General features: G+C 41.9%; 1 protein-coding gene across 15 annotated transcripts in view; it reads left to right on the top strand.

The window, feature by feature from the left end:
• LOC133412137 (band 4.1-like protein 3) overlaps window positions 1–25,845 on the top strand; it is a 36,588-nt gene that overhangs the window by 8,825 nt on the left and 1,918 nt on the right. Inside the window, exons 2-25 of one of the 15 annotated variants that reach the window (XM_061695246.1) lie at window positions 1,231–1,409; window positions 3,218–3,361; window positions 4,218–4,322; window positions 4,415–4,457; window positions 4,594–4,669; window positions 4,792–5,010; window positions 6,163–6,250; window positions 7,765–7,809; window positions 8,124–8,276; window positions 8,353–8,450; window positions 9,648–9,823; window positions 11,118–11,308; window positions 11,602–12,189; window positions 14,825–14,878; window positions 15,769–15,834; window positions 18,218–18,403; window positions 18,759–18,815; window positions 19,692–20,177; window positions 21,690–21,731; window positions 22,658–22,726; window positions 22,901–22,984; window positions 23,078–23,176; window positions 23,566–23,646; window positions 23,899–24,014. In XM_061695246.1, the coding sequence (XP_061551230.1) occupies window positions 1,242–1,409; window positions 3,218–3,361; window positions 4,218–4,322; window positions 4,415–4,457; window positions 4,594–4,669; window positions 4,792–5,010; window positions 6,163–6,250; window positions 7,765–7,809; window positions 8,124–8,276; window positions 8,353–8,450; window positions 9,648–9,823; window positions 11,118–11,308; window positions 11,602–12,189; window positions 14,825–14,878; window positions 15,769–15,834; window positions 18,218–18,403; window positions 18,759–18,815; window positions 19,692–20,177; window positions 21,690–21,731; window positions 22,658–22,726; window positions 22,901–22,984; window positions 23,078–23,176; window positions 23,566–23,646; window positions 23,899–24,009 (3,429 nt within the window). In that variant the 5' untranslated portion in view covers window positions 1,231–1,241 and the 3' untranslated portion in view covers window positions 24,010–24,014. Of the gene's footprint in view, window positions 1–1,230; window positions 1,410–3,217; window positions 3,362–4,217; window positions 4,323–4,414; window positions 4,458–4,593; window positions 4,670–4,791; window positions 5,011–6,162; window positions 6,251–7,764; window positions 7,810–8,123; window positions 8,277–8,352; window positions 8,451–9,647; window positions 9,824–11,117; window positions 11,309–11,601; window positions 12,190–14,824; window positions 14,879–15,484; window positions 15,521–15,768; window positions 15,835–18,217; window positions 18,404–18,758; window positions 18,816–19,691; window positions 20,178–21,689; window positions 21,732–22,657; window positions 22,727–22,897; window positions 22,985–23,077; window positions 23,177–23,565; window positions 23,647–23,898; window positions 24,015–25,845 lie in introns of all 15 variants that reach the window. The other 14 variants (XM_061695245.1, XM_061695248.1, XM_061695247.1 and 11 more) reach the window with 14 other exon arrangements.

The following is a 25,845-nucleotide window of genomic DNA, read 5'->3' as shown; positions in this document are numbered from 1 at the left end:
CCTCTGGACCTGTGCCGGAAGCCTGGAATGTGAAGGTCTCATAAAACATATGGCAGTGTCGTTAGTGTAAAAAGTAGTAATGCGGGCCTCTTTTATTCTGTTTCTTCTAAGCCTATCATTTTAATCCTTATCCTTTTGAGCGTTATCTTCTCCGTCGCTGTGCAAAGCATTTTTTTTTCGGGGGAACACCTCAGACCACAGTACTGCCTTTGTTGATCCGGTGTCCCCGACATCCTCCCTACCACGGAATAAACAGCATCCTATAAATAGAGCCGAAGGGAGGAGGAGAAGGTCTGCTTCAGAATGGTAATCATCCACCACTAGCAACCCCGCAGCAGCAGATACCCACAAATCCTGCGTACATGCCCTCTGATCTCTCAAGCCCAGCCTGCGGGTAGATAAAACCAGTGGGCCCCAGAGCGCCAAATACTATCTCATCGTTCTTTGGCAAAACATGCCGTCATGCGTTTCCTCTCATGAACCCTGTTTAGGACCTGTGGGACGTAACGTGTCGTCGGTTTTCTTTTACTGAGCTGACCTTCGCACCCGAGAGAGCTTTGTGAGGTCTCACAAAAAGTCTGCATCTTTACACATCTCATTATTCAACATGAGTCGACAAGTATACAATGAATTCAACCACTGTCTTTAGAATCGTAAAAGAATTGCACACATGTAACACTATTTGATCACATACAATAAGTGTATGGCAGCTCGTGTAAAAAGCTCGCGTAGCTGTCTTTACTCAGTCCTCCTCCTTGTCAGACAGCACAAATGAATGCGACTCAAATGATCAGACATATCCAAATGAAAGTTCTTTTACTCACGAATAGTTGGTCAATACCGCCAGCTCCCTTTGAGTGCTATATGAAGCCAACGGTCATGGGAACCAAAAATACAAAGCAAAAACTTGCCAAAATAAAACAGATGGACTCAAATATATGACAAAAAAAGTCCAATTCAGGGTCCTTTTGTTCACAAAAAGTTGATGAATAACGGCAACGGGAACTGAAACAGGAAGTAGAAACAAAAACTAAAATCCATAACAGGACTAAACAGCTACATCAACTGCGGTATAAAAGTGTTAATTTGGCAGCTTTATTTTGAAATCTCTGCTTGTCTAACTAGTCTCCATCAGGTTAACAGAGCTGAAACAAATGAGTGCGCCGCACTAAGTGGTCAGCTGACTCATCCGCTTTTTGCCTTTACCCTCCTCTTCTTCTTCCGCTCTAGCTTAATTTACCATGACAACCGAATCAGGCACAGACTCTGAGGCCAAGCAGCAGCAGCAAGAGGAGAGTACGGAGGCTCTCAAAGAGAACCTGAAAGCCGCTGAACCTGCCTCGCCTCTGAACCAGCCCGAGCAGCTTCCTGCCGCCGTGGGACACAGCACGCCGGCCAGGAAAGAACAGGTCAGAGCGCCCACTTATATCATATCCAGCCTGTAAAAGATGGCTCAGCCTGAGTCAATTGTGCCTTTGTGTGGAAAAGTGGTCATTCTGAGCCTTCAGAGGAGCACGTGACAAAGGAGGGATGTGTTCGCGTTCCACTGGTTAATGATGACTTCCACACTTTAGTATGAACACTCGCTTATTAATATGCAGTTCTGACTTCTCTGGTGGAGCCTTCGAAGGTAATGTGGAATTGTGAAATCACCTGAGTGCATTCCACGGTTGTTAGGAATCCCCATAAGCTCATCCGCCCTCACCCACCAACCCTATGTCAAATCTTCCTAGCAAGACTAATGTTACAGAAGAGATCAATAGTTTTGTATTTTTACCACTCGCAGTACAAATGCAGACTCATTAGGGTCATAAAATTCCAGTTGTTCAAATTCAAATGGGATTACATTGTCAATTACAGGAATAAATGAGAATAAGATAGAACAGTCACTTTTTTTCTATAAAGGGAAATAAAATGTAATAGCATTATTTTTATTGAAACATTTTTAAAATATGAAAAATGTTTTTTACATGCATGTTTTCATTTGACAGCAAAATTATCATTTGGTTTGTATATGTAACAGTTTCTATAATAATGCAAAAATACACTACATTTCCAGTTAATTCCTGTTAATTTTCATTAACACATTTTCTACAAAGGGAACTTTAATATTCTATCATAATTGTGACATAGGTATGTACATGTTGTAAATAGCACCACAAAACAAGTAATCAAATTTTTTTTTTTTTTTTTTTTTTTTTTAATATAGACTTTCATTATTTAAAATATAAAATGTCTTTTTTTTTATTATTTTTTTTATTTTTATTTTTTTATTACAGATTTCATGTTGGCTTATGTTGGGGGGGGGGGGAACTGATTGCACAAACCTTTTAGTTAATAATCCTTATGGAAAGTGTCCTACTGAATGTTTACTAAAATTCCCGGTTGAAAGTTTCTACAAAATTTCCACCCCTTTGCATACTTCCTTCGAGTAGAATATCATGTGACTATATTTCTGATATCATTAGGTAACGTAAGACTATCTGCAAACGTGCGAACATTATGTACATTTGGGGCTTCTTGCGCAGCCGTCGCAGCTGGTTTGATGCTTTTATTTTATCATCCGTACCCGAATCGATCTGCCAAAATGAAATGCACACTCCTGGTAACAGCGTTTGGTATGAGGATGTGGATTAACTCCCAGCTGTCCTTTTTCATATTTTGGCTGAAGATTGAGGAGAAATTCAAGAAGGATGACTTCTTTTGGTTAGTGTCCCAATTTAAACGGAGAAAAGGCCGCTTGTTAGAGCGCTCAAACCTACTGACCCGGGCCGTGTGGCTTTTTTCAGAACAGAATTACGGAAGGGTTGTTTTCATGGAGGAATAAAATATGAATCATCATTGGCTCATATCACATACGATAAAGTTCTCCCAGTTTGATAAACTATTTTTTTAAATTTTTATTACTGACTTTTAGGACCTTGATGGTAGTTTACATAACAGATCCAGACGTTTTGACCTGGACATGTAATTGAAACAGTCTGTGAATAATGTTTGATTATTAAGTAGTGTCAGGAGCTCATTTGGGGAAGTGGGCTCTAGTTTTAGCTTGCAGACGTGACAGAACTGGTGGTTTTGTTGAAGATGTCTACATGAAGCGTTTAGGGAAGGGGAAGCTGGACGGGAAGTCTGGTCTGTCGGCTCTCCAAATATTATTCACAATGTAAAATCATTCATCCGGCGAAATATGTATATATGTACGATCTTCACCCGTCAGGAGACTCAAGAAGACGACCAAGAGTCCCGCCAGTCATCCACCAGTCGTCTGTCGAGGTCTCCTTTAAAAGGAGTGAAGAAGGTGAAGATCATGCAGTGCAAGGTGATGCTGCCAGATGGCTCTGACTACACCCTCAATGTGGAGGTGAGACCCAGTGAGTTGAGTTTAGGGCCACAGATGATGCCCAGAAAGATGATTAAAACATTTTTTACTCATAGAGGCAGCACCTCATACAGTACACTTTGAGTGTGGCGCATAGACACATTACCAATCATTCATTCTAATTATCAGAAGTTGGTGCTGTTAGTTTACGCTAATCTGTTCGTTGAACAAAACTCAGTGCAGCTGTGCTTACCTTTTGGATTTTATGATAGCAGAGACGTTGTTCCCGTGGGGGATGTATGTGGGCCTCCTCAAATTCTGCTTTTTACATAGAAACTTTCCTTTACAGGATGAGCTGGAAGTGCTGGAAGGAAAAGTTGTTTGAATTCTAAAATTGCTTAGGTATGGTGCCTTGATGCAGGCTTTAACCAACCTTTAGGATACGTTACTCCTGACCAACCTTTGCGCGAGAAATGGGAGATGTTCCCCACAATCCTTTACGGCAACGATATTTAAAGTAACAAGCCACTGGCAAAGTTAACTGAAAAAAAGTTAACTACATGAGGACGCTCGAGAGTTTCACGATAGAGACTTGCTTCAGCAACACTAGCTGCTGCGCAATGATGTCGGTTGGCAAAAGTGGAGGCAAATTCATTTTAAACACTGCTTGTTTGCCCGACCCAGCAGATCAGGATTGAAAAATCCCTCTTAACACACCCCACACCAGATGATAATTGCTCAGAAGTCTTTTAAAAACAGCCAACAATTGGGCTTTGCTGATTTTGATAGGAAAGGGAGGAAAGTGCTCAAACCAGGCCAGATTTTCCTGGTTGATGGCATTGGAAGATTAAATGTGGCTGTCGACTTTGTCGGTTACTCATTTATTCTCTACTCACAGAAGCGGGTCAAGGGCCAAGTTCTCTTCGACAAAGTGTGCGATCACCTCAATCTATTGGAGAAGGACTACTTTGGCATGACATACAGAGATGTGGAGAAACAAAAGGTAATTGGACCATAAATGACCCTGGCAAGGCCATGTCTTGGTGTATTTTCAGAAAGATGACTTTTTTTTTTCTTTTTTTTTTTTTTTGGCAGAATTGGCTGGATCCTACCAAAGACCTGAAAAAGCAGATCAGGAGTATGCGTCTTTTGAATTATGTCTTCATGTCATTCTCATGCAATGCTTCTTAATATCTTTATCCTCCCAACAATAAGATAAGACTGTAAATGCTGCTTGATTAATAAATCTGTCCAAACTTCCTTCTGGTTCTCAGCTGGTCCCTGGAACTTTGCCTTTAATGTAAAGTTTTACCCTCCAGACCCCTCCCAGCTGACCGAGGATATCACAAGGTGAGTTGACTTTTTTTCTTCGTGTCCTCTGCGGTCATCAGTGGCACAATATGATAAAAAGCCCACCTCGTTATTTAAGTGACAGCCCGAGCTTTTTAACCACTTTCTCCCTACCCTTGTAGATATTACCTGTGCCTGCAGCTCCGAGACGATGTGGTTTCGGGCCGCCTCCCCTGTTCCTTCGCCACCCACACCGTCCTGGGGTCGTACACAGTACAGTCGGAGCTGGGCGACTATGACCCGGAGGAGCTGGGCAGTGACTACATCAGCGAGCTGCGCTTTGCACCCAACCAGACCAAAGAGCTGGAGGAGAAGGTGATGGAGCTCCACAAGACCTACAAGTGAGTGGCGTGAGCTGTGTGACAGGAGGCAGTCATTAAGTATTTCCTCAAATAGTGCCTACTAGAATAATTAAACGCTGCACCTCAAACGGACAACAAATATTTTTTAAATTTTTTTTTTTTTTAATTTACAATTGGTTCCTGAAATGATCTTTTACAATGACTGTTACGTCATGTGTCAAGATCGATGTCATTACCACAAATTGCACCGCCTTCATAGCAGATGTGGCATCTGTAGAGCTGAGATTTACAGTGGAGTTTAACATTTCATGAGTGATTGTAAAAAACAAGCAAAACAATCCGAGGTCTGCTGACAAGAAGAAAAAGAAAGTTGGACAGAGAGGTTTTAGTGTAGCTTTCGACCTGAATGGAACAATATTTTTTTTCTCCCAACGATAAAACTACTCTCATATTTTCAACATCTCCCTATACCGGGAACAGCAGAGGATGATGCCATATTTCCTCAAATAGTGACCACTTGAATAAATAAACAGAGCACCTCAAACACACGCCTCCTTTTGTCATTACAAAAAATGTATTTGATATTTTTAGAAAAATGCATGTCTATAAACCCCCCCCCACTTCAATAAACAACTTCTCTAATGGATGCCTGGCACTCAGTTGAATAAATAAACGGCCCCAGCCACTATATGAGGAAATACTATGATTAGTATTAGTAGGTTATCGTGTTGCAATTCCCTAGGAACAGAAACATTTTAAGTTGTTTGATTTTGGTAGCATCTTCTGTGATACTGCTCTGGAAGGCAACACATCTTCCCAAAAATTTGATTTGTCTTTCCACAAACGGAAAAAAATGCCATCTGTTGTTCGTGTGAGCGTCATAGTCTCTCTGCATCACAACAATTTCAGTAATTTGATGCAGTCAAGGGTGCACCGACGCAGCACAGTGGCAGTCAGTGTGAGGCTCTCACTAGAGGCCGCCGTTGCTAAAAATGGATGCACACACAGCTGCTTGGTGGAGATTCAGCTGAAAACATCCATGAACACAACAAGAGGAAATTGATTCACTTTATTTGAGGCAACTGAATTAGGTCTGCTTCCTGTTGGAATTGATTCAATTCTCCAGGGTTTGCTGTTCAGTGTTTTCCATACATACAATGTTTCTTTTGTATGGTGTTGTCGTCCAATCAGGGGGATGACGCCGGCCGAAGCCGAAATGCATTTCCTGGAAAATGCAAAGAAGCTGTCCATGTACGGTGTGGATCTGCACCACGCCAAGGTAACCAGAATGCTTCAGTTTATAGCTTTATGCTTGCTTTTGTCACTGTGTGCAACTGGAGGGGGCTCATTCATTCATTTATTTGCTCGACTGCAGATCACCATTTTTGGAATAATGTTAAACAGTGTTACGAGAATATTACACTAACGTCAAGTGAACCTCTATTGAGGAGAAATGTCAAGAAACAAGTTAGGCTGGGCGGCTTTAATACTCTTCATCAACAAACATGGATGCTCACAACATTGTGGCTCAACGGCACATGAGGCATAACTAGGGAGATGCTTAAAATTTAGAACCAGAGCAGTCCAGTTCCCATATTTCAACCTTTGCAGATTACCAAGACCTGGATGATGAGGACTCTGCATCTGTTGAGGAATCAATGTGAACTTTTACTTGATCTGGCAGACTGGTTATATGCCTCAGTGGGTGCTGCTCTTTTGGTTAGCAATGAGTCCAAATGAGCTCAGCAATTAACTGTCACAATATTCTCACAATTTACATAAGCAATTAAACGTTGTAATGTACCATCAATACCTGTTGGACAAGTCGATTTTTAAAGGGCTCCCGGAAATGGCCGAAGTGACTCTAAAATGCCTGCTTCAAACTAAAATGGCCCACTTTCTTCCTAAGTAACATAAGATCAGTTTTCACACTGGGAAGGGAATTCATTTACAATATGTGCTATACTTGAATTTATATGAAAAACTATTTAAATGTACCTCCGAAGGAGCTCCTGTTTTGATTAGCAACCAGTTCAAATGTGTTCAGCAATTGAAGTATATGTCTGTGTGTGAATGACAGGCTCTATGAACTGAGGTACAGTCTTTTCCTGCCTATTCGTGATTACCTATTCAGTTATTGGATGAAAAACTCTCCTTTTCCCTGTTTTTGTGCTCAGGCCAAAATCCTGTCTAATAGAAAAGTACTGCTTTGCTGTCATCTTGTGGAATCTGTGGGCAATTATAAGCCTTTTGGGTGGATCAATTGCAGATTTTTGCTATCATGACAGGACTTGGGACCCAAATTACTGTAAATAGTTAACTTTTTTTCTGATAAGGGGAAATGGGAGTCGTCGATTTGAAGGTGTTTATCTGTCCTAAATGGATAACTTATGAAAAGCACCTTGAGACACATCCATTTGACGCACACTTTCAGCAGTCATGGCTGGCACTGCGATGCCTCACTTGCACCACCGCCACTGCTGCTGCACTGCTGACTCATCATTTCACCACTTTTTCTTTGGCTTGCGAGGGGAGCCAGTTGGCATCTTTGAGACAACTCCATTAATCACACATGCATCTGTTATCCACAGTCAAAGTACAAGCAAGCGAGGGATTATTGCATTTGCAGATTTATATCAGATGAGGGTAGCAGATAAAGTAGCCTGGATGAGACAGAGTGAGCGTCATTGCCCAATGTCCAGTACAGTATTATCTTGTTGGTAAATGATAAGAAGTCATGCAGCATATCAGACCAGCCTCCCTCTTTTGTCTCCTCTCTCACGAAATGCAAAGTTGGTAGGGCGTCTCTATCAAGGCATGGCTCGTGCTGAGGGAGAGGTAAGCGGCTGCTTATTGTGTGTACGTGTGCTGTTTCCACATGTGCATGTGGTTGAACACACTTTTCAACATCCCTGTAAGACTTCCCGCTTTGGATCGGCTCTCCCCTCGCAAATGGCTTCCACCTGAGAGCGTAATGTCATTTGCCATTCTTGCTTAGGCGCCCCTCCAGTCCTACAATGAGGTAGCAGAACCATTTGCTTGATTCCACTCACCACCTGCTTGCGTTACCCCAATAAGATAGAGTTAGTGCTGTCTCGTACAGAGTTTGGTGCTGTGTGCAATTTACCATCCCACGGCGTGTTTGTTTTCAGGACTCTGAGGGCGTGGAGATCATGTTGGGAGTGTGCGCCAGTGGTCTCCTTATCTACAGGGACAGGTTGCGCATCAACCGGTTCGCCTGGCCCAAAATCCTCAAAATCTCCTACAAGAGGAACAACTTCTACATCAAAATCCGGCCCGGCGAGGTAAATTACGGTTGAAAATAATATCAAAATCTTTGCACTTGTTTTAGCCAGTCTGATCATAGTTTTTGGTCTTAAGTTTGAGCAGTTTGAAAGCACCATCGGCTTCAAGCTTCCCAACCATCGTGCTGCCAAACGGCTGTGGAAGGTCTGTGTCGAACACCACACCTTCTTCAGGTAAGACTTCCAAGCAAATAGACAATTCTTGTTTGGTTCGTTGCTACCATATGCGCTCTAAGACCATCTTTCAGCACTCATATGGCGTCTATTCAGTCAGCAGTGCAAGAAGCTAACGTAAGAGTCTTTTTGTCAAACAACACAAACAGATGGACTCAAATGCTTGACACCAGTCACAGAAGATTAAATTAGCCCTTTGTTCACAAAACATTGGTCATTACCAGCCTTGGCTGAGAGTCCTATCATGCCACCAGGATTGGGAACCAAAATAAGATGAAAAAACATACATAATAAATCCAGTATCAGCACAAACAGATTCATTCGAATGCCCAAAACCAGTCGCAGAATATCCAAATCAAAGTTTTTTTTGTTGACAAAAGGTTGGTCAGTACCAGCTGTAGCTGAATTGCCTATCATGTGAACACAAACTTGAAAATTACAAAAATAAAAATGCAGTCTTCACTCAAATACACCTCATCAGTTACATAAGATCAAAAAAGTCCCTTATTCACAAAAGGTTGGTCAATAACGGCTCTGGCAGAGAGTCCGATCAAGTCAATGGATGTGTGAACCATAACAGAAACTAGAAACCTATTTTAAAATGCACACACACACTGACTTCAATGCATGATGCCGGTCACATGATATCCAAGTCAAAGTTCTTTTGTTAGCAAAAAAATTCCCAACAGGAATGGGAACCAAAACCGCGAGTAAAAATTTAACATAATCTAGTCAATACCAGCTCTGGCTGAGAGTGCAATGAAGCTAATCTGAATGAAAAAAGTAAATAAAATACAAGCTGGCCAAAATAAAAACAAAGGACTCTAATGCATGGCACCAGTCGCATGATGTCCAAATCAGTATTTTTGTTCACAAAATGTCTGTCATTGTTGAAGTACTTGGTCACTGCCATGGTCTTTCTACTTTAAATGAGTCCACTTACTTCACAAATTTACACAATAACCTTTGAGTGGATGATAATCTTTTTTTACCACCATTCTTTTAGGGAAAAAAAAATTAACAAAAGCCAAATAAAAAGTAAGACACTGTATTGTCTCCCATTTTTGGTTTTGTCCCAAATGAGCTTGTCCTTATCGTGTAGATGTGAGTAATGAATTAACACAAGTGATTCCAGTGCATGTGTTGCTTTCACCATTACTCAAGTCTTTGATTTGTAACATGTGTAACCTTTGACAGGCTTGTGTCCCCAGAGGCACCCCCAAAGAAGTTTCTCACCCTCGGTTCCAAGTTCCGCTACAGCGGCAGGACACAGGCCCAGACTCGCAGGGCCAGCTCGCAGATCATTCGACCCGCCCCCTTCTTCGAGCGCTCCGCCAGCAAACGGTACAACATGTCGTGCAGCTTGGACGGAGGTGAGGTCACCGTATCCGACTTATGGCGAGTCATCAAACTTGTTGCCAGACTCATCCCACATGCAATGACGAAAATAAAACGCGTCCTACAGTATTGCACATCTGTCTGGTTCATGTGGGTCAAATTTGGATGCGACAGGAGAAAATCTGTAGCTCTTCAAAGGAACAAGCCAAAATTGGCCACTTCAAACGACTCATGATAGACTTGGCTACTTAATTACATGTTCCAAGTTGAGCACGCCTGAATTATTTAGTGAGTTTTTGAATAGAACTTTGTGTTTTATGGTGAGTTATCAAACATCGCCACCATGCTCCACCCATCCAAAATTTTTACAATTTAGCGTCACCTAGCTGTCTAACGCAAATGGGCAATACGACTTAGACAAGTTTGTCACCAAAATGGCAGCCTTCCTGAATCTTCAGTCAATCTACCACGCTTGTTTTTGGGATGTGGGAGGAAACCGGAGTGCCCGGAGAAAACTCACCAAGGCACGGGGAGAACCTGCAAACTCCACACAGGCGGGGCCGGATTTGAATCCGGGTCCCCAGAACTGTGATGCAGATGTGCTAACCAGTCGTCCACCATGCCTTCATAAATAAACTAATTTCATGTCGTTTTGTCTTGGTTATCGAACTTGGTTTCTGTACTCCGCCCACATGCAATGACGAAAACTCTAAATTCTTTAAACCAAAATGTCAGACTGACTGTGTCTCTTAAGGAATGTTTTTGATGAACCTACTTGTATAAAACATGCCTACTAAATTTCATGTTGTGTACATGCCTGCAAAATCAGGTTTTTGAGTAATCTTTTTTTTGTTTTATGGCGATTCATCAAACTTTACTGCTGAGCCAAAACCCCATAATATCTGCAGTTTTGCATCACCCTTCTGTTAATTTAATATGGTTAAAATTTGGTTACAAGTGGACAAAAGCTCTCAGACATTGTAGTCTTTGAAAAGACCCCTGGAAATTGGGAAACTGACATGCACATCCAACCAAAATAGCTGACTTTCTATAGGTCATCAAACATTAATGCCATGCTCTGTCCACACGCAAAGATGAAAACCTCAAATACTTGCAATTTAGCACAAAATCTTTAGGTCAAGTTTGCTTTTGAGGGAAAGTGGACCTAAAATGGCTGACTGAATTGCATGTTGCTAAGGGAAACTGGTATCATGTGAGCTGCTGAGCCTTTGGCCATTTCACCACAGTAATGTTCCCATGCTGATAATAAAATGTCCACAAACGGACGACAGCTCCTGTCCAGATCACATCAGTTCTCGTGTGTTCCAGCACCCATCACGGAGAACCACGAGAATCTGATGAAGGACAGCGACGGCGCCACCAACGCCAGGGGAGGCATCATCACGACGGTAACCACCGAGAAGAAGGCTGAGGAAGAGAAGGCGGAGCGGGAGGATGCCCGTGCAGAGACGACTGAAGCCGCCGCTGGCACCACGACGCCACTCAGACAAGAAGCGAAGGTAAACCGCTGCCAGGCAGCAGGCCCGGTGTCATGAGACAAAACAAGTTTGAGAGGGTGTGGTAGTTTTCTTTATAATTTACAACTGAAGTTTTCAAGATCTCCTAGTGGCTGAGGGAAATATCCCACTTGCTTCTAATTTAGACTTTTGCTTTTCATCTTCTGTGTGCTTTACTAATTTGCTTTTTCCCCCCTGTCCTTCCTTTTTAACCCCACACTTTTACTCGTGTGCTCATGCGTATTGGCCTCCTTTCCCCATTGCCACTCATACACGCACACACATCCCTCCATCAGCGCTCCCCCCGCGCGTTCACCACCAGCCCCCTCGGCTCTGAGCTCTCACTCCCCTCATCCCCCGTGTCATCGACAAAAGTGCGGCGGCGGCGCGGGGAGAACAGGCGCAAACGGGCCTCGTCGGTGAGCCCGGCAAAGGACAGCGCCGGCCACCGCCGCCAGCAGGCCCGCTCTGAGCGCCAAGCGGCCCTGTTGGCGGAGCGGGCCCTGCTGCTGTCGGCCCGCAAGCAGCGGTTGGAGCAGCGCGCCAGGGCGCGCGGCGGCACCCTCTTCTCCTTTTCCCTGCACCTGCCCGACCTGTCGGCCGTCTTGGACGAAGACGGCTACCTTAGCTTCCCCGACCTGTCGGAGATGCGCTTCCTGCCAGAATGCGCGCAGAACTTCGTGCCCATCAAGTCGCCGTCGCTCATCCCCTGCTTCCTCTTCATCTTCTTCTTCCTGCTCTCCACCTCCTTTTCCGTGCCCTATGCCCTCACCCTCTCCTTCCCCCTGGCGCTGTGCCTCTGCTACCTGGAGCCCAAGGCAGCCTCGCTGACCGCCTGCATAGCCCAGGGCTACCATGACCATGACAGTTCAGAGGAAGAGGAGGTGTGTAAGAGTTGAACTCCTTTAACGCCTGTCCCGTAGGCCGCTCTACTGTCTCGCCAGTCCAGAGCTGACCTGGAGACTTGTGTTGTCCCAGTGTCTGTCCTACTTTCAGAACCTCATGCTCTTCATCACTCCTCATCATCATCCAGCAGTCACCATTTCATATTTGACTGGCTTAACGAGAGGGTTAGACACTGACAGGCAGCTTTTTTTTTTTTTTTTTTTTTTTTTTTTTTTTTTATTACTTGAAAGGAGACATGCTATGCTTTTTTTCACAATTTAAAATAATTCCCAAGTGTCTTAACATGTCTGGGATATACTTTTGTCAAACTACCTCAAGGGACAGGAATTATCTTACACAATTCTTCTAGCCTTGCTGAAATTTGTCAGTGCATCTTTCGTTACCATGAAGACCAGGGCGGCGCTAGGGTGTTGCCATGAGGCAAGTAGAAGTCTGCAGAAGTATGGCAGTTCAGTGTGTGAAGACAAAAGCTGGTTAAAGGGGGACCTCAGTTTACGACAGAATTTGCGTCAGTTAGCAGACTCTACCACGTTAATCTGTGGTAACACTTCAATTCTGCTTGCCTTTTGTCTTAACCTAGTCCCCTCCAAAAGTATTGTAACGGCAAGGTCAATTCCTTTATTTTTGTTGTCCCACCCACTTTTCAAGTGAGCACAAGTATTGGAACATGTGACTGACTGGTGTTTCTACTTGTTCAGGTGTTGCCTTTTAGATTGATTGCTTAATCATTAGCTAGTGCTTGTTTTTGGCTTTGGGTTTTACCTGTGAAAACTGCATTTGTTATTAAGCAAACATGAAGACCAGAGAGCTGTCTATGGGAGAAAAGCAAACTATTTTGAAACTGAGATAAGAGGGAAAATTGATCAGAGCTATTGCACATACATTGGGCATAGCCAATACAACAATTTGGAATGTCCTGAAAAAGTAAGAAGCTACTGGTGTACTGAGTAACAGTCATGGAATAGATCGGCCAAGGGTATCAACAGCAGTTGATGACAGAAACATTGTGAGAGCTGCAAAGAAACACCCAAAAACAACAGTTAATGACATCACTGCCAACCACCACAGGCCAAGGGTGGAGGTATCACGATCCACTGTTCGAAGAAATATACAGGCCATACCACAAGATGCAAACCACTCATCAGCAAAAAGAATCGGAAGGCCAGATTAGATTTTGCACAGATGAGCCGCAAAGCTTTTGGAACCAAGTTTTATAGACTGATGAGACCAAGATGAACCTCTACCAAAGTGATGGAAAGGCCAAAGTATGAGAGAAAGAAAGGACCTGCTTATGATCCAAAACACACAAGCTCATCTGTGAAGCATGGCCAAGGTAATTTCATGGCTTGGGCTTGCATGGCTGCTTCTGGAACAGACTCACTAGGCTTTATTGATGATGTAACACATGATGGTACCAGCAGAGTGATTTCTGAAGTGTACAAAGCCATTCTGTCAGCCAATTTACAGAAAAATGCATCCAAACTAATTAGGAGAAGCTTCATCATGCAACAAGACGATGACCCAAAACACACGTTAATTTAATCTTGTCTGTTGCAATACTTTTGCTCACTTGAAAAGTGCATGGGTTCAAACAAAAGGTTGAACACATCTACATGTAAATAGCATGAAATGAAAGCTGACATTCTGAACTTTTGTCACATATTCATTTTTTAATTTGAAACCCAAATGTGTTCCGTATACAACAAAAACAAAGGAATTGACCTTGCCTTTCCAATAATTTTGGAGGGGAATGCAGTTTCAGACGATGTAGTCTGGCCATTGCTTGAAAATGTCGGCTCTTCGCATGGCCGAGCTGCCAAGTCATGGGTGGAGAAACATTGTGTCGTAGTGGTATTATGTAAATTGCAAACAAAATTCTGCACAACTTGACACGGTGATTTTTGGAGCTAGGCAGCTCACAAAAGATTACTTTGTTGTGTAATTTCACACTTGCTGGCCAGGTATGCACTCCAGTGACCCAACTATTTGTATAAAAATAATTAAAAAGTCTATTTTCCATAATATGTCCCCTTTAAGTGTCCTATGTTTAGTTACTAATCCCCAGCTAAATCCCATTTAAACACAGTTTTGTGCCTAACCCGTCTCTGTCATTGTTCTTATCTATGACTCCTTTCAGTATAGACTGCATGAGAACGCTTCCCTTATTCTTGACTCGCTGCATTGCGCCGCATTGAAATGGTAATCCCCTTGACCCAAGGTATAAATGCAAGACCTTGCATCTCACTAAATCCTCGCAATGTAATGCAGAGATGTGTCAAATGTGCATGGAGAGGAGGGCCTGGAAGTCAGGTTGCAGAGAGATTGACTGACTGAAGGTTTCAACTTCCTCTAAGTCTGTTACGCTTGCTACTGTATTGTTTTTATTTGCGTTTCTTTTAATTTTCTGTCTTTGTTGTTTTGGGAACCTTCTCTGGCGCGTTCGTCCGACTCAAAAAAACAAACAAAAAAAAACTGTTCATTTCCATTTTGTTTCCATCTATCGTTATAAAGACTCAAGTGATATGTGTTGTTTACAAGCGTTTTACAATGTCGGGGTGTTTTGTTTGTATTTGTTTGTATCTGGGAATGCTTTCCATGGCTTTGACTAAGCAGACCGACAGCGAACAAACTGACTTTGCCTTCGACGGCGATATGACCGCCACAGAGGTTTGTATGTTGAGGGGAATGCCGCGCCGGTTCAAGGCATGAATAAGCCATATGCTAAGTTTTAGATGTAAATTGTATTTTCCTTTTTAAGTTTTTGGAGTTTTGTGCATGAGTAACATTTGTTATATGAAGTATGATTCAAAACACACAATAAGTGCAAAGGGTCACACTGGGGAAAACAAAATTCTGAATTTTGCCAGAAAACCGTTGTAATATTACAAGAATAAACGTGCAATATTGAGTATAAAGTCTGAAAACAAAATCTAATATTGCAAATTTATTTTACTAGAAAAGTTGTAATACCACAAGCACACGCGTCAGACGTGTGGTAATTTTGATATTCGTTTTCACTCTGTTCTCCTTTAATAAAATGCAACTTAATTCTCATTTCAATTTCTTTTTTTGTAACTTTTTTCTTCAGTGTGGCCCTAATTTACATTATTTCTTTCTACCAATAGCGTCACTGACACTGATTTTCCTTGCCGTCTCCTACCCTTCTCACCGTATATTTCCACACCCCACATACCATTTCCCCCCCTGCATTTACCACCACCAACCACTTCACCTCCCTTTTGCTCGTGTCACAATGTCTTCACTCGTCGTCAGTCGGATGCGGACGATGACTCGGAGATGCGCACTCAGGTACACGGCGTCGCGTCACACCATTGCTCACTTTGCTGCCTGCTGCCATCACTCCACACACTTCCTTGCTTGAATTAATTTTTCCCCCTCCACTTTGGCTTCTTGTCTACCGGTCGTCCCAGTTGATTGATCTTATTTGGTAAATGGGAGCCAGCCTTCCTGGTTGCAGGTTTTTCAATCCATGTTTGCTTTGTAGCCATGTGGAAACCCCCACTCTGAAACCAATCCTGTTTGTTTCTCCCCTGCAGTGTAGCGTCATAAGACGGGTAAAAGGGGAAAATGTTTTTGTCAAGCACAGTAATCTGATGCTGGAGGTTGGTAAGAAAATCTAAATAATCCTAACAGTACTGACCTGGCAGTGTTGTGTGCAGTGTCTTGGGTTTCCTGCATGTATATGAGCATCTCGAGTTGCTCCTGTGACCATTCAGAGATGAAACCACAGCAACTTAATCAGTGTTTATGACGCTAAAAGGATTTGGGAGTGTTGCGCCCGTGCTCTGTGACTCAGTGCGTGTGTTTCATTATTGAATGTGGTCCTGATCTGAATGCATTATGGCTGCTTTTGGTTGAACTTACCACATTAGATTTGAAATCCAACGGAACCTCTACATTGAAGTCGTACAATTCGAAAGTCAGCTGTTTTCGGAGAAAATACAAATCTAAAGACACATAAAAATGCCTGAAATCTGGTTGATGATGGAGCAAACCCCAACAAAAGATCCAATTTCAGTTTCTTTTTACTCGATATACAGTGGGTACGGAAAGTATTCAGACACCCTTAAATTTTTCACTTTTTTTTTTTTTTTTTTTTTTTTTTTTTTTTAATTTTGCAGCCATTTGCTAAGATCATTTAAGTTCATTTTTATCCACAATGTACACACAGCACCCCATATTGACAAAAAAACGGAATTGTTGAAGTTTTTGCAGATTCATTAAAAAAGAAAAACTGAACTATTACAAAGCCATAAGTATTTAGTAGAAGCACCCTTTTGAGCTAATACAGCCATGAGTCTTTTTGGGAATGATGCAACAAGTTTTTCACACCTGGATTTGGGGATCAGTTGCCATTCCTCCTCATAGATCCTCTCCGGTTCTGTCAGGTTGGGTGGTGAATGTTGGGCAGCCATTTTCAGGTCTTTCCAGAGATGCTCAATTGGGTTTAAGTCAGGGTTCTGGCTGGGCCATTCAAGAACAGTCACAGAGTTGTTCTGAAGCCCCTCCTTCGTTATGTCAGCTGTGTGCTTAAGGTCATTGTCTTTTTTGAAGGTGACCCTTCGGCCCAGTCTGAGGTTCTAAGCACTCTGGAGAAGGTTTTCGTCCAGGATATCCCTGTACTTGGCCGCATTCATCTTTCATTCGATTGCAACTGGTCATCCTGTCCCTGCAGCTGAAAACCACCCCCACAGCATGATGCTGCCACCACCATGCTTCACTGTTGGGACTGTATTGGACAGGTGATGAGCAGTACCCAGTTTTCTCCAAACATGCCACTTAGAATTAAGGCCAACAATTTCTATCTTGGTCTCACCAGACAAGATAATCTTATTTCTCACCATCATGGAGTATTTCAGGTGTTTTTTTTTTAGCAAACTCCATGAGGGCTTTCATGTGTCTTGCACTGAGGAGAGTCTTCCGTCGGCCCACTCTGCCATAAAGCCCCGACTGGTGGAGGGATGCAGTGATAGTTGACTTTCTAGAACTTTCTCCCATCTCCCAACTACATCTCTGGAGAGCAGCCACAGTGATCTTTGGGTTCTTCTTTACCTTTCTCACCGAGGCTCTTCTCCCCAAATTGCTCAGTTTTGCCGGACAGCCAGCTCTAGGAAGGGTTCTGATTGTCCCAAACGTCTTCCATTTAAGGATTATGGAGGCCACTGTGCTCTTAGGAATCTTAAGTCCAGCAGAATTTTTTTTGTAACCTTGGCCAAATCTGTGCCTTGCCACAATTCTGTCTCTGAGCTCTTCAGGCAGTTCCTTTGACCTCATGATTCTCATTTGCTCTGACATGCACTGTGAGCTGTAAAGTCTTATATAGACAGGTGTGGCTTTCCTAATCAAGTCCAATCAGTATTATCAAACACAGCTGGACTCTAATGAAGGTGTAAAACCGTCTTAAGGATGATCAGAAGAAATGGACAGCACCCGAGTTAAATGAGTGTCACAGCAAAGGGTCTGCATACTTATGGCTGTGTGATATTTCAGTTTTTCTTTTTTAATAAATCAGCAAAAATTTCAACAATTCAGTTTTTTTCTGTCAACATAGGGGTCACAAAATTCCTAATTCTTGTTTGTTTATATATATATATATATATATACACACACACACACACACACACACCATCTTTATCCTTGAGCTTGTGTACGTCCACGCCTGTCACTTGTAAACAAAGAGTAAACAATTAGTTGGATGACTTCTTTAGAGATTTGTATGACCGTTACTAATGTGATTAACTGTGTTCCACCTTGGAGCTTCCACCTTAACTTATGAGTAGCTTTCAAAGCATCTTCACGAATAGGTTCCAATTTCTCTCTCTCTTATTTTTTGCATTTTTCCATCCCTATTTTTGGCCGCGCCCCGTCCTTTTTTTTTTTATTTATTTTTTTTAAGTTTGCAAGTTAACATTGTGTACATGAAGCATGGCAGTGCTCCCTGGCCCTCACCCCTCTTATTATGGTCACCTGGCCTGCACACCGTAGGACACAGAACCCCCGACCGAGATGGTCAAGCACCAGACAAACATCGGCGAGCTGAAGCGCTCCTTCCTGGAAACGGACGGCGGCGTCCCAGGTCTCACCGAGTGGGAGCGAAGGCTCTCCTCGTCCCCGGCGCGCTCGCCCAGAGCAGATGAGCCGCCCATGATAGAACCTCTCGACCTGCGGGATGTAAGCAATGGTTGAAAAATAATGACGTACGGGTGTGTGTGTTTAAACCGAGGAGTGTGTATCAAGAAGTCTGGAACGATATATATTATGGCAGTGCACATTAAATGAGAATACAAGCACTTGAATAGTGGAAAAGAGAGTGCTGTACATTAAATCCAATGAATCTTTGCCACTAGCAACTTGATCACATTATTTCTGTATGGTTGTCAACTTGTTCATTGATTTCTTCTCATGGTCACTGCGACACAATTTCTGGACTACTTCCTGATCACTAAAAAAAAACATTTTGACTTTCCGGATCTGTAAGTGTTAAATTGCATCTCAATTTTTAATTTTTATTTTTCTGTTCTTACAGGATGATGATGAAAAGCCCACCGGAGACAAGATGAAGGTGGAACCTAACGCCACTGAGGTGACATATTTTTCCACTTTTTTTAATAGGTTTGTTTGCACGTGTCTTTTTCCATTGTGTTTCTGCAAAGCTCGCAATTTCCTCTTCTCTTTGGCTCTAAATGTTACGTTCCTTCTTCTCATTGTATAATTCAAAAATTTATTTGTCCATTATGCGGTTAGAGTGGGAAAGAAACTGCAGCTGCACGGTTATGTCATGAAATGGCTGTCTGGCAATATTTCAAAAGTCTTAAATTCGAATTTTCAAATTGAAAATCCTCAATCGTTTAATAATGTAAATATACATGCAATACCTTACATATGCCGTTTCAAAGTCTTAAAAATAGAAATTTTCCCCAGAAGGAGGCCTCAATTATTCTAGAAAGTGGCATGTAAATCCTTTAATTTGGCATTCCAAGGTTCTAAAAATGAATTTTTTTACAAACTAATGGCCTTATATATTAAAATGAAAATTCTTAAATACACTGTTTCAAGGTCACGTTTTCAAAAGGAATGCTGTAATCTTTAAAAATAAATAAATAAATCTGCAGAAATCCTTAAGTCTGACATTGGAAGGTCTTAACATGCAATTATTTTTCCTAAATGAAGGCATCAGCTGTTATTCAAGGTCTTAAAGATCAAAATATTCCCAAATAGCAGCCTAATAAAAAATTACAGAAATCTTTAAAGCCATTGTTATACAGCAGTGATCCGGCATGTAAAAACTATCCATCCATTTTCTGAACCGCTATCCCAACTAACTGCGGGCGTAAGGCAGAGTACACCCTGAACTAGTCGCCAGCAAATTCCGAATTCTTCAATTTGACTTTCTGTGAATCTTCAGAGATGCTCTGTTTTCATAAGAATAACATTTCAAATAAGATAAGTGTCTCCCTAGGCAGCGGGATATCTGCTGAATTGCGCTGCAGATAGTACACTAGCGGATGGAGCGCCCTCTTCAGGGCCGCAAGGTATTAGCCCGTCGGCCACTACAGACGACGACGACGTTTTCGCGGCAGAGGAGAAAACGCCCGACTCTCAAGACGAGTTGTCCGAGAAGTCCGTGGCGAAGCTCAGCCCGGGCTCAGTCAGAGAGGAAGTGACCCAGGCCATCACCGACAAAAAAGGCATGCTCATCATCTTGAAGGAGGCCGAGGCAGAAACAGAAAGTCTCCTCATGACGAAGATGGAAGCGCTGATGGAAGACGCGTCTCAGGTCAAAGGCTCGCCCAAGAAGGCCATGGCCTCGTGGGTGTCGGAGGTGGCGAGGGCGGAGGAGTCAGAGGTCTTCCGCGTACTCACGGAGGAGATGACGAAGACCTTTGAGCGGTCAAAGCCCGACGTGGCTCAGATTACACTCCCGGAGACCGCGCCCTTAGCAGTGGTAACTGTATGAAAAGCATCCCCGCATTGCCTCCCCTCCGGCAGCAGCCGACGCAGCCATTTAATATTCACTAGAATAAAAGTGACATCCAGCGCTGTGCATGGCTAACTCGTCCCTTAACGACCAACATTTACCCTCACGCCGCCGCTTTCTGTTGCTTCTTTTTGGACACCGCCGTGTTTGTTTTGGGGTTGACATCTTAAAAACGCCTGAACTTGCCTTACTTAGCAGCTGCTCACACAGCTGATAAGGAAAACAAGTGTGTGCTACACACACTTTCACTCTGCTGCACCATTTCTTCTTTTTTTTTTTTTTTTTTTATTAAGTACAATGTTATCGTAATTTAAAAAAAAAAAAAAACTATTTTTATTTTCTCATTACATTACTTGATTGTAGAACAATTGAGTAGTCTTTAAAAAAATACTGAATTTTACCTTTGGCATAAAATTACTATTTTCCTTCATAAAAACATTTTTGTGAAATTGTTGCTTCATTCTTGTACTATTCTATCTTTATTACTGTAGATTTTTAACTTTATTGATGTCAAATTGCACTTTATATGCCTTTTTTGGAATAGAATTTACTACTGAAAAATACTTTTTTCTACTTTCCCTCAAACTTACGGTTTTATTCCTATTCTTGCAAAATTATCCAAAAATTGACTTTATTCCCATAAAATGTTTACTTTTTACAAACAACTATTTTGTGGGGGGAAACAAATTTCCAGAGTAAAAACTTACATCATGAAATTTTTCTCATAAAATGTGTACTTTTGACTGTTAAAAAAGAATTCTTGATGATTTTAATTTTGCTACCTTCTTACAACTTTATTTTCATAACAGCTGACCTTTTTTGTCATAAATTGATTTTAATTAGTTAATAATGACAACTTTATTCTTGTAATATTTCCACTACTCCTCTCAAATGACGGCTGTATTCTTGTTTTATTCTTCAATGGAATTATCACAAAATTATGACTTTAGTCAACAAATGTATACTTTTTTCCTCGTGAAACATTTCTATGTCATAAAATTTAAACTGAGAAAATAACTTTTCCACTTAATAGTTCAGTGTGTCCATCATAAGTCATATGATAATTTTTGTTTTAGTTTGACAACTAAAAATGCCTGGACTTGCCTTACTGAGCTGCTGCTCCCACAGCTGATGATGAAAACAAACGGGTGGGACACTTTCGCAGTGCTGCACCATTTTCTATTATTTATTTTAGCAAGCTCCATGAATTACTCAACAGCGCCACCTGGCCCGCCGCCACACTGCGGCTTTCCCCCCACCTCATCCCACTCCCCCTCTCCCTGAAAACATTGTATGGCTCTACCTGCAAAGATACACAAAAGAAACAAAATTTTAGCTGAGGTATTCCATACAATCTATCAGAAATGTCCCCACCTTTCTTCCGCTCTCTCTTTCTCCTTTTGCTCTGATATCTCGTCTCACTGTCCTTTCTGTCTCTTCCTTCTTTCCTCATTATATCCTACGTCTTGTCGTTGCCAGTCGACTCTCGGATGGGTTTCTTCTTCTGTGACTTCCGAAAAGGTGACCACACTTTGCTGGTCGGTCACAAGCTGACTTTTTCATGCGTTTCTTTTGCCGAAGATGTTGTAGTCAAAATGCTGCTCATCTTTCTCACAGGTGATACGTGGAAAAGAGCAGGACAATGTTCCTTTTGTTGTTTGCTTTCTATTAGATTTTATTAGGGCACACTGAATAAGAAAAAAAATCAAATTATGGGAAGAAAGTTTTAATTGTATTTTTTTGCGAAGTACTGAACCCAATTAAAGAGGCTGTTATCACCTGGAATATTATGACTATGTCAATAACTACCTGTTTTCTTATTTAAATGCTGACTTTTTTTCTTGTAAAATTTGTTTCTCGTTAAAATACAACTTTTGTTATATTAACGTGACATTTTCTTTAAAGAAGTTTTAGGTAGAAGAGAAAAAACTGCAACTTTATTTTTTTACCATTTACTATCTCTTGTCTATTACTATTTCCAATAAAATTACATTTTATTCAATTGCAATTTTAGTTTTATTATAAACTTGTAAAAAGACTAGAACTGTAAACTGTGTTACTTGTAAACAATTTTAATATGTTCTGACTATACTTTTTTCTTGTAATATATTTTCCTGGTGAAAATTACATTTTAATTCTTGTTAAAGAACAACGTTTTTGTCATAAAATGACCTTTCTCCTACGATTACTATTTTCTAAAATTATAACATTCTCATTTATAATTTTTGTTGAAAAATCACTACTTGTTTCTTGTCAAGCTGCCACTTTTTCCCTTGTAAAAATTATACCAACATCTTTCTCATACTTAATAAAACACATTCTCGTTGAATTACAAATTTATCGTAAAATTTTTGCACATCATTGAAGTGTTTTTTTCTTCAGTGTGTTTCTAATACGTCATACGTTCCTATTGTGATACAAGCATGCAATCATCATTTCATTCGCAGGTATCAGCTGAACCGGAGCAGAAGATGCTTGTTGCCATGGAAACGGACGCAGCACCGGAAGACTGCTCAGTGAGTACCCACACCGAAGACTGTAAGATGTGCATCAGCAATGTGCTAAATCGGAATAGAAGACCTGTAGTGTAAATTCTTCCTTACGGTAGTAGAAGTTGGGTGCCGCAGAGTGTTCTGAGTCACCGGTTAAGAGTTCGGATGGTGTTAAACGTTCACTTTTTTATCCAGCAGTGTACTGAAGGGGACATGGTCTGCTCCAAAGAGACGCCCGTGGTTCATACGGAGACCAAGACCATCACATACGAGGCAGCAGTGGTACGTGCCAATAACAATCTGGGATCAAAAGCTGTTGGCTTTCAAACTTAGCCTTGGGTGAGTTGCTCCGTTTTGTCCCATATTTGTCAAAAGGGCGACATGAATGGTGACGCGGACCCCGGCGTGTTGCTGAGCGCCCAGACCATCACCTCTGAAACCACCAGCACCACCACCACCACACACATCACGAAGGTCAGAGTTCATTGTTGACACGCAGCACTGAGCGGAATCTCCTTTAAGCGACTGGATTTGCGCTAAAAGTACAAATTAGCGTGTACAAATTTGGCCTCAGTTTTTTGTTTTGTGTTTTTGTTTTTGTCATGCCATTGCATAATAATCCCCTTTCACACTGAATTACCAGCACATTTGAGATGTTTTGGTTTGTTTGTTTTTATGGACTATATTTTGGGCTGAGTTTACTCTAAATTCCAGCTGTTCAGCTCTTCCTGGCTTCTTTTTAGGTTTTTTGTCTTTATTTTTATGTCTGTCACATATTTTTACTGTGTGTTTTGGTCCTGTATATAATTTTTTCTATTTTTATGCTGACTTTAAACTGTTGTGTGCGTTTTCTAATCTGTCAGACTGTGAAAGGAGGCATTTCAGAGACGAGAATTGAGAAACGGATCGTCATCACGGGAGACTCCGACATCGACCATGATGAGGTATTTTCCTTTACAATGTTCTTCTTTTTTGGGGAGGGGGGGTGTTTCAGTAGCAGCTTTTTAATAAAACATCTTAATCCCCCTAAGCACCCCAATTTAGCCTCTTGCAATCAAAGGGGCAAAGCATGCTGCCTCGAAACTAATTAATTTGTTCACTTTTGATTTTAAAATCTGGATAATGGTGACTTCCTATCCCTGCCCCTCCCCCCCATTCTCTGACCCCCTTCTGGCACTGCACCTGTGCATATGTAGGCTCTGGCTCAGGCCATAAAGGAGGCTAAAGAGCAGCATCCTGACATGTCAGTGACCAAAGTAGTGGTACATAAAGAGACAGAGATCACGCCAGAGGAGGGGGAGGACTGACCCAGGTAAGCCACCCAGTCCAGTCCTGCTCCCCGCTTCTGGCATGCCCGCTTTTCTCCCATCACCCAACAGTCGCCCTCTTGTTTTTGTTTTTTTTAAAATTGTACTTCCATGCTAATGCATTTTGTTGTTGTGCCGGGGGAGAAAAATGTCAGCCTGGGCGCACGCACACAAGGGATATTCCAATCTCAACTTGTAACGACGAGCCCTGAAATCCCTTTCCACTAATGCTGGTGGCATTCTCATGCAATCTCATGTGGTGAAGACGCTCCCCCTGCTGGACATGAATGAAACGCTGCACACCTTTTGACTTATTTAGTAGAAATTTGGGTAACATGTCCAAATTACTTTTTTGTGGGGGTTTTTTTTGTACATAAAACCATGTTACACAGGTCTGAACAACACTGATTTGTTTACATGCATTGTGTAGCCTCACAAAAAAGGTACTAGCCCGGGGAGGTGAAAGACCTGCTCGACCGGATCCCGTAAACATGCCGATATCCAGCGGAATCTGATCTGAAGCGTACACGGGCATGCCTCAGTCGGCAGAAAGCTGCCTCAGAAACTCACGGGCGACAAACCTGAGTCAAAAGCCGGTATAGCCTTCGTTAGCTTCAAGGTAAATCAGCCCACATTTGTAATTGCCGCTGAAAACAGGAAGAAAGAAAATCAACACAATCGGACCCTAAATTTTGCAGTCTATTATGTCTAATTCTCGTGTTTTTTGATCGAGTGCATAATATGTTGTCCAAAATCTTGAGACAAATGGTGCTATGCTGTTACAGTGGATATAAAAAGTCTACACACCCCTGTTCAAATGTCAGGATTTTGTTATAGGAAAAATACACCAAGATAAATCATTTTAACTTTTTCCGCCATTAATGTGACCTATAACGTACAACTGCATTGAAAAGTAAATAAAATCTTTTCGAGAGGGGAAGTAAAAATAAACTGCGATGACGTGGCTACACAAGTCTGCACACCTTCTGATAACTGGGGATGTGACTGTGTTCAGAATGAACCAATCACATTCAAACTCTTTCAGCAAACTCCTCCCACCATTTAAAGTGCCTCTGATTAACTTCAAATAAAGTTCAGATATTATAGTATGCATACACATAAAGATTTGTGATTGTAAATATTGGACAGGTTTAACATTTATGATTGTCGACCCCGACAAAAAAATAAATAATAATAATAATCACTCCATACCATCACACAATAGGATAATCACTCAGGACAATCTTCAGACATCCGATAATCGGGCCTTTGCTGACATTGATCGGAAAGTAGGAAAATTAAGCACGATTATCGGTATGTGTTACAACCGGGTCATATAATTTTTTTGGGGGGCCAAAAGACCCCGCTCTGTAATGCTTCATAAACCTTTGGGGGAGCGACTGCAGCTCCTCAACACATCTGATTGGATGACGACTTTAGATGTTCCACCATCCATAGTAAGCATCAAGTTTTCTACCAGAGATAACACTAATCAGTTCCTCTCTCATGGGGTTTTATTGAATGTATCAACTTGTGGGCTGTCTGCATAAACTGCAGCTTTCATTAGCCGTGGCTACATCAACAGTTCCAAATGTATTGCGGGTTCAGGATTGTTTGCCAGCGTGCGTGCGTGCGTGCGTGTGCTTGTGTGACTCACCACATGGGAATGTTCGCCTTTTGTCTCTGCCGCCTCGCGCTCGGTGCATTAGTGTACGTTTACTACTGAGTAGAACTACTAACATGATAGTGAACGTTTCCTTTGCTATGCGTAGATGCGCACACGGTGTCGGGGCGGCAACAGAATGGACATTGCTTGGCGTGAAATTCAATCCGGGG

Source organism: Phycodurus eques, chromosome 13 (assembly GCF_024500275.1).
Source record: "Phycodurus eques isolate BA_2022a chromosome 13, UOR_Pequ_1.1, whole genome shotgun sequence".
NCBI classification, from domain to species: domain Eukaryota; kingdom Metazoa; phylum Chordata; class Actinopteri; order Syngnathiformes; family Syngnathidae; genus Phycodurus; species Phycodurus eques.
The sequence above is the reverse complement of the archived record's forward strand: the minus strand, read 5'-3'. Positions and strand labels throughout refer to the sequence as shown.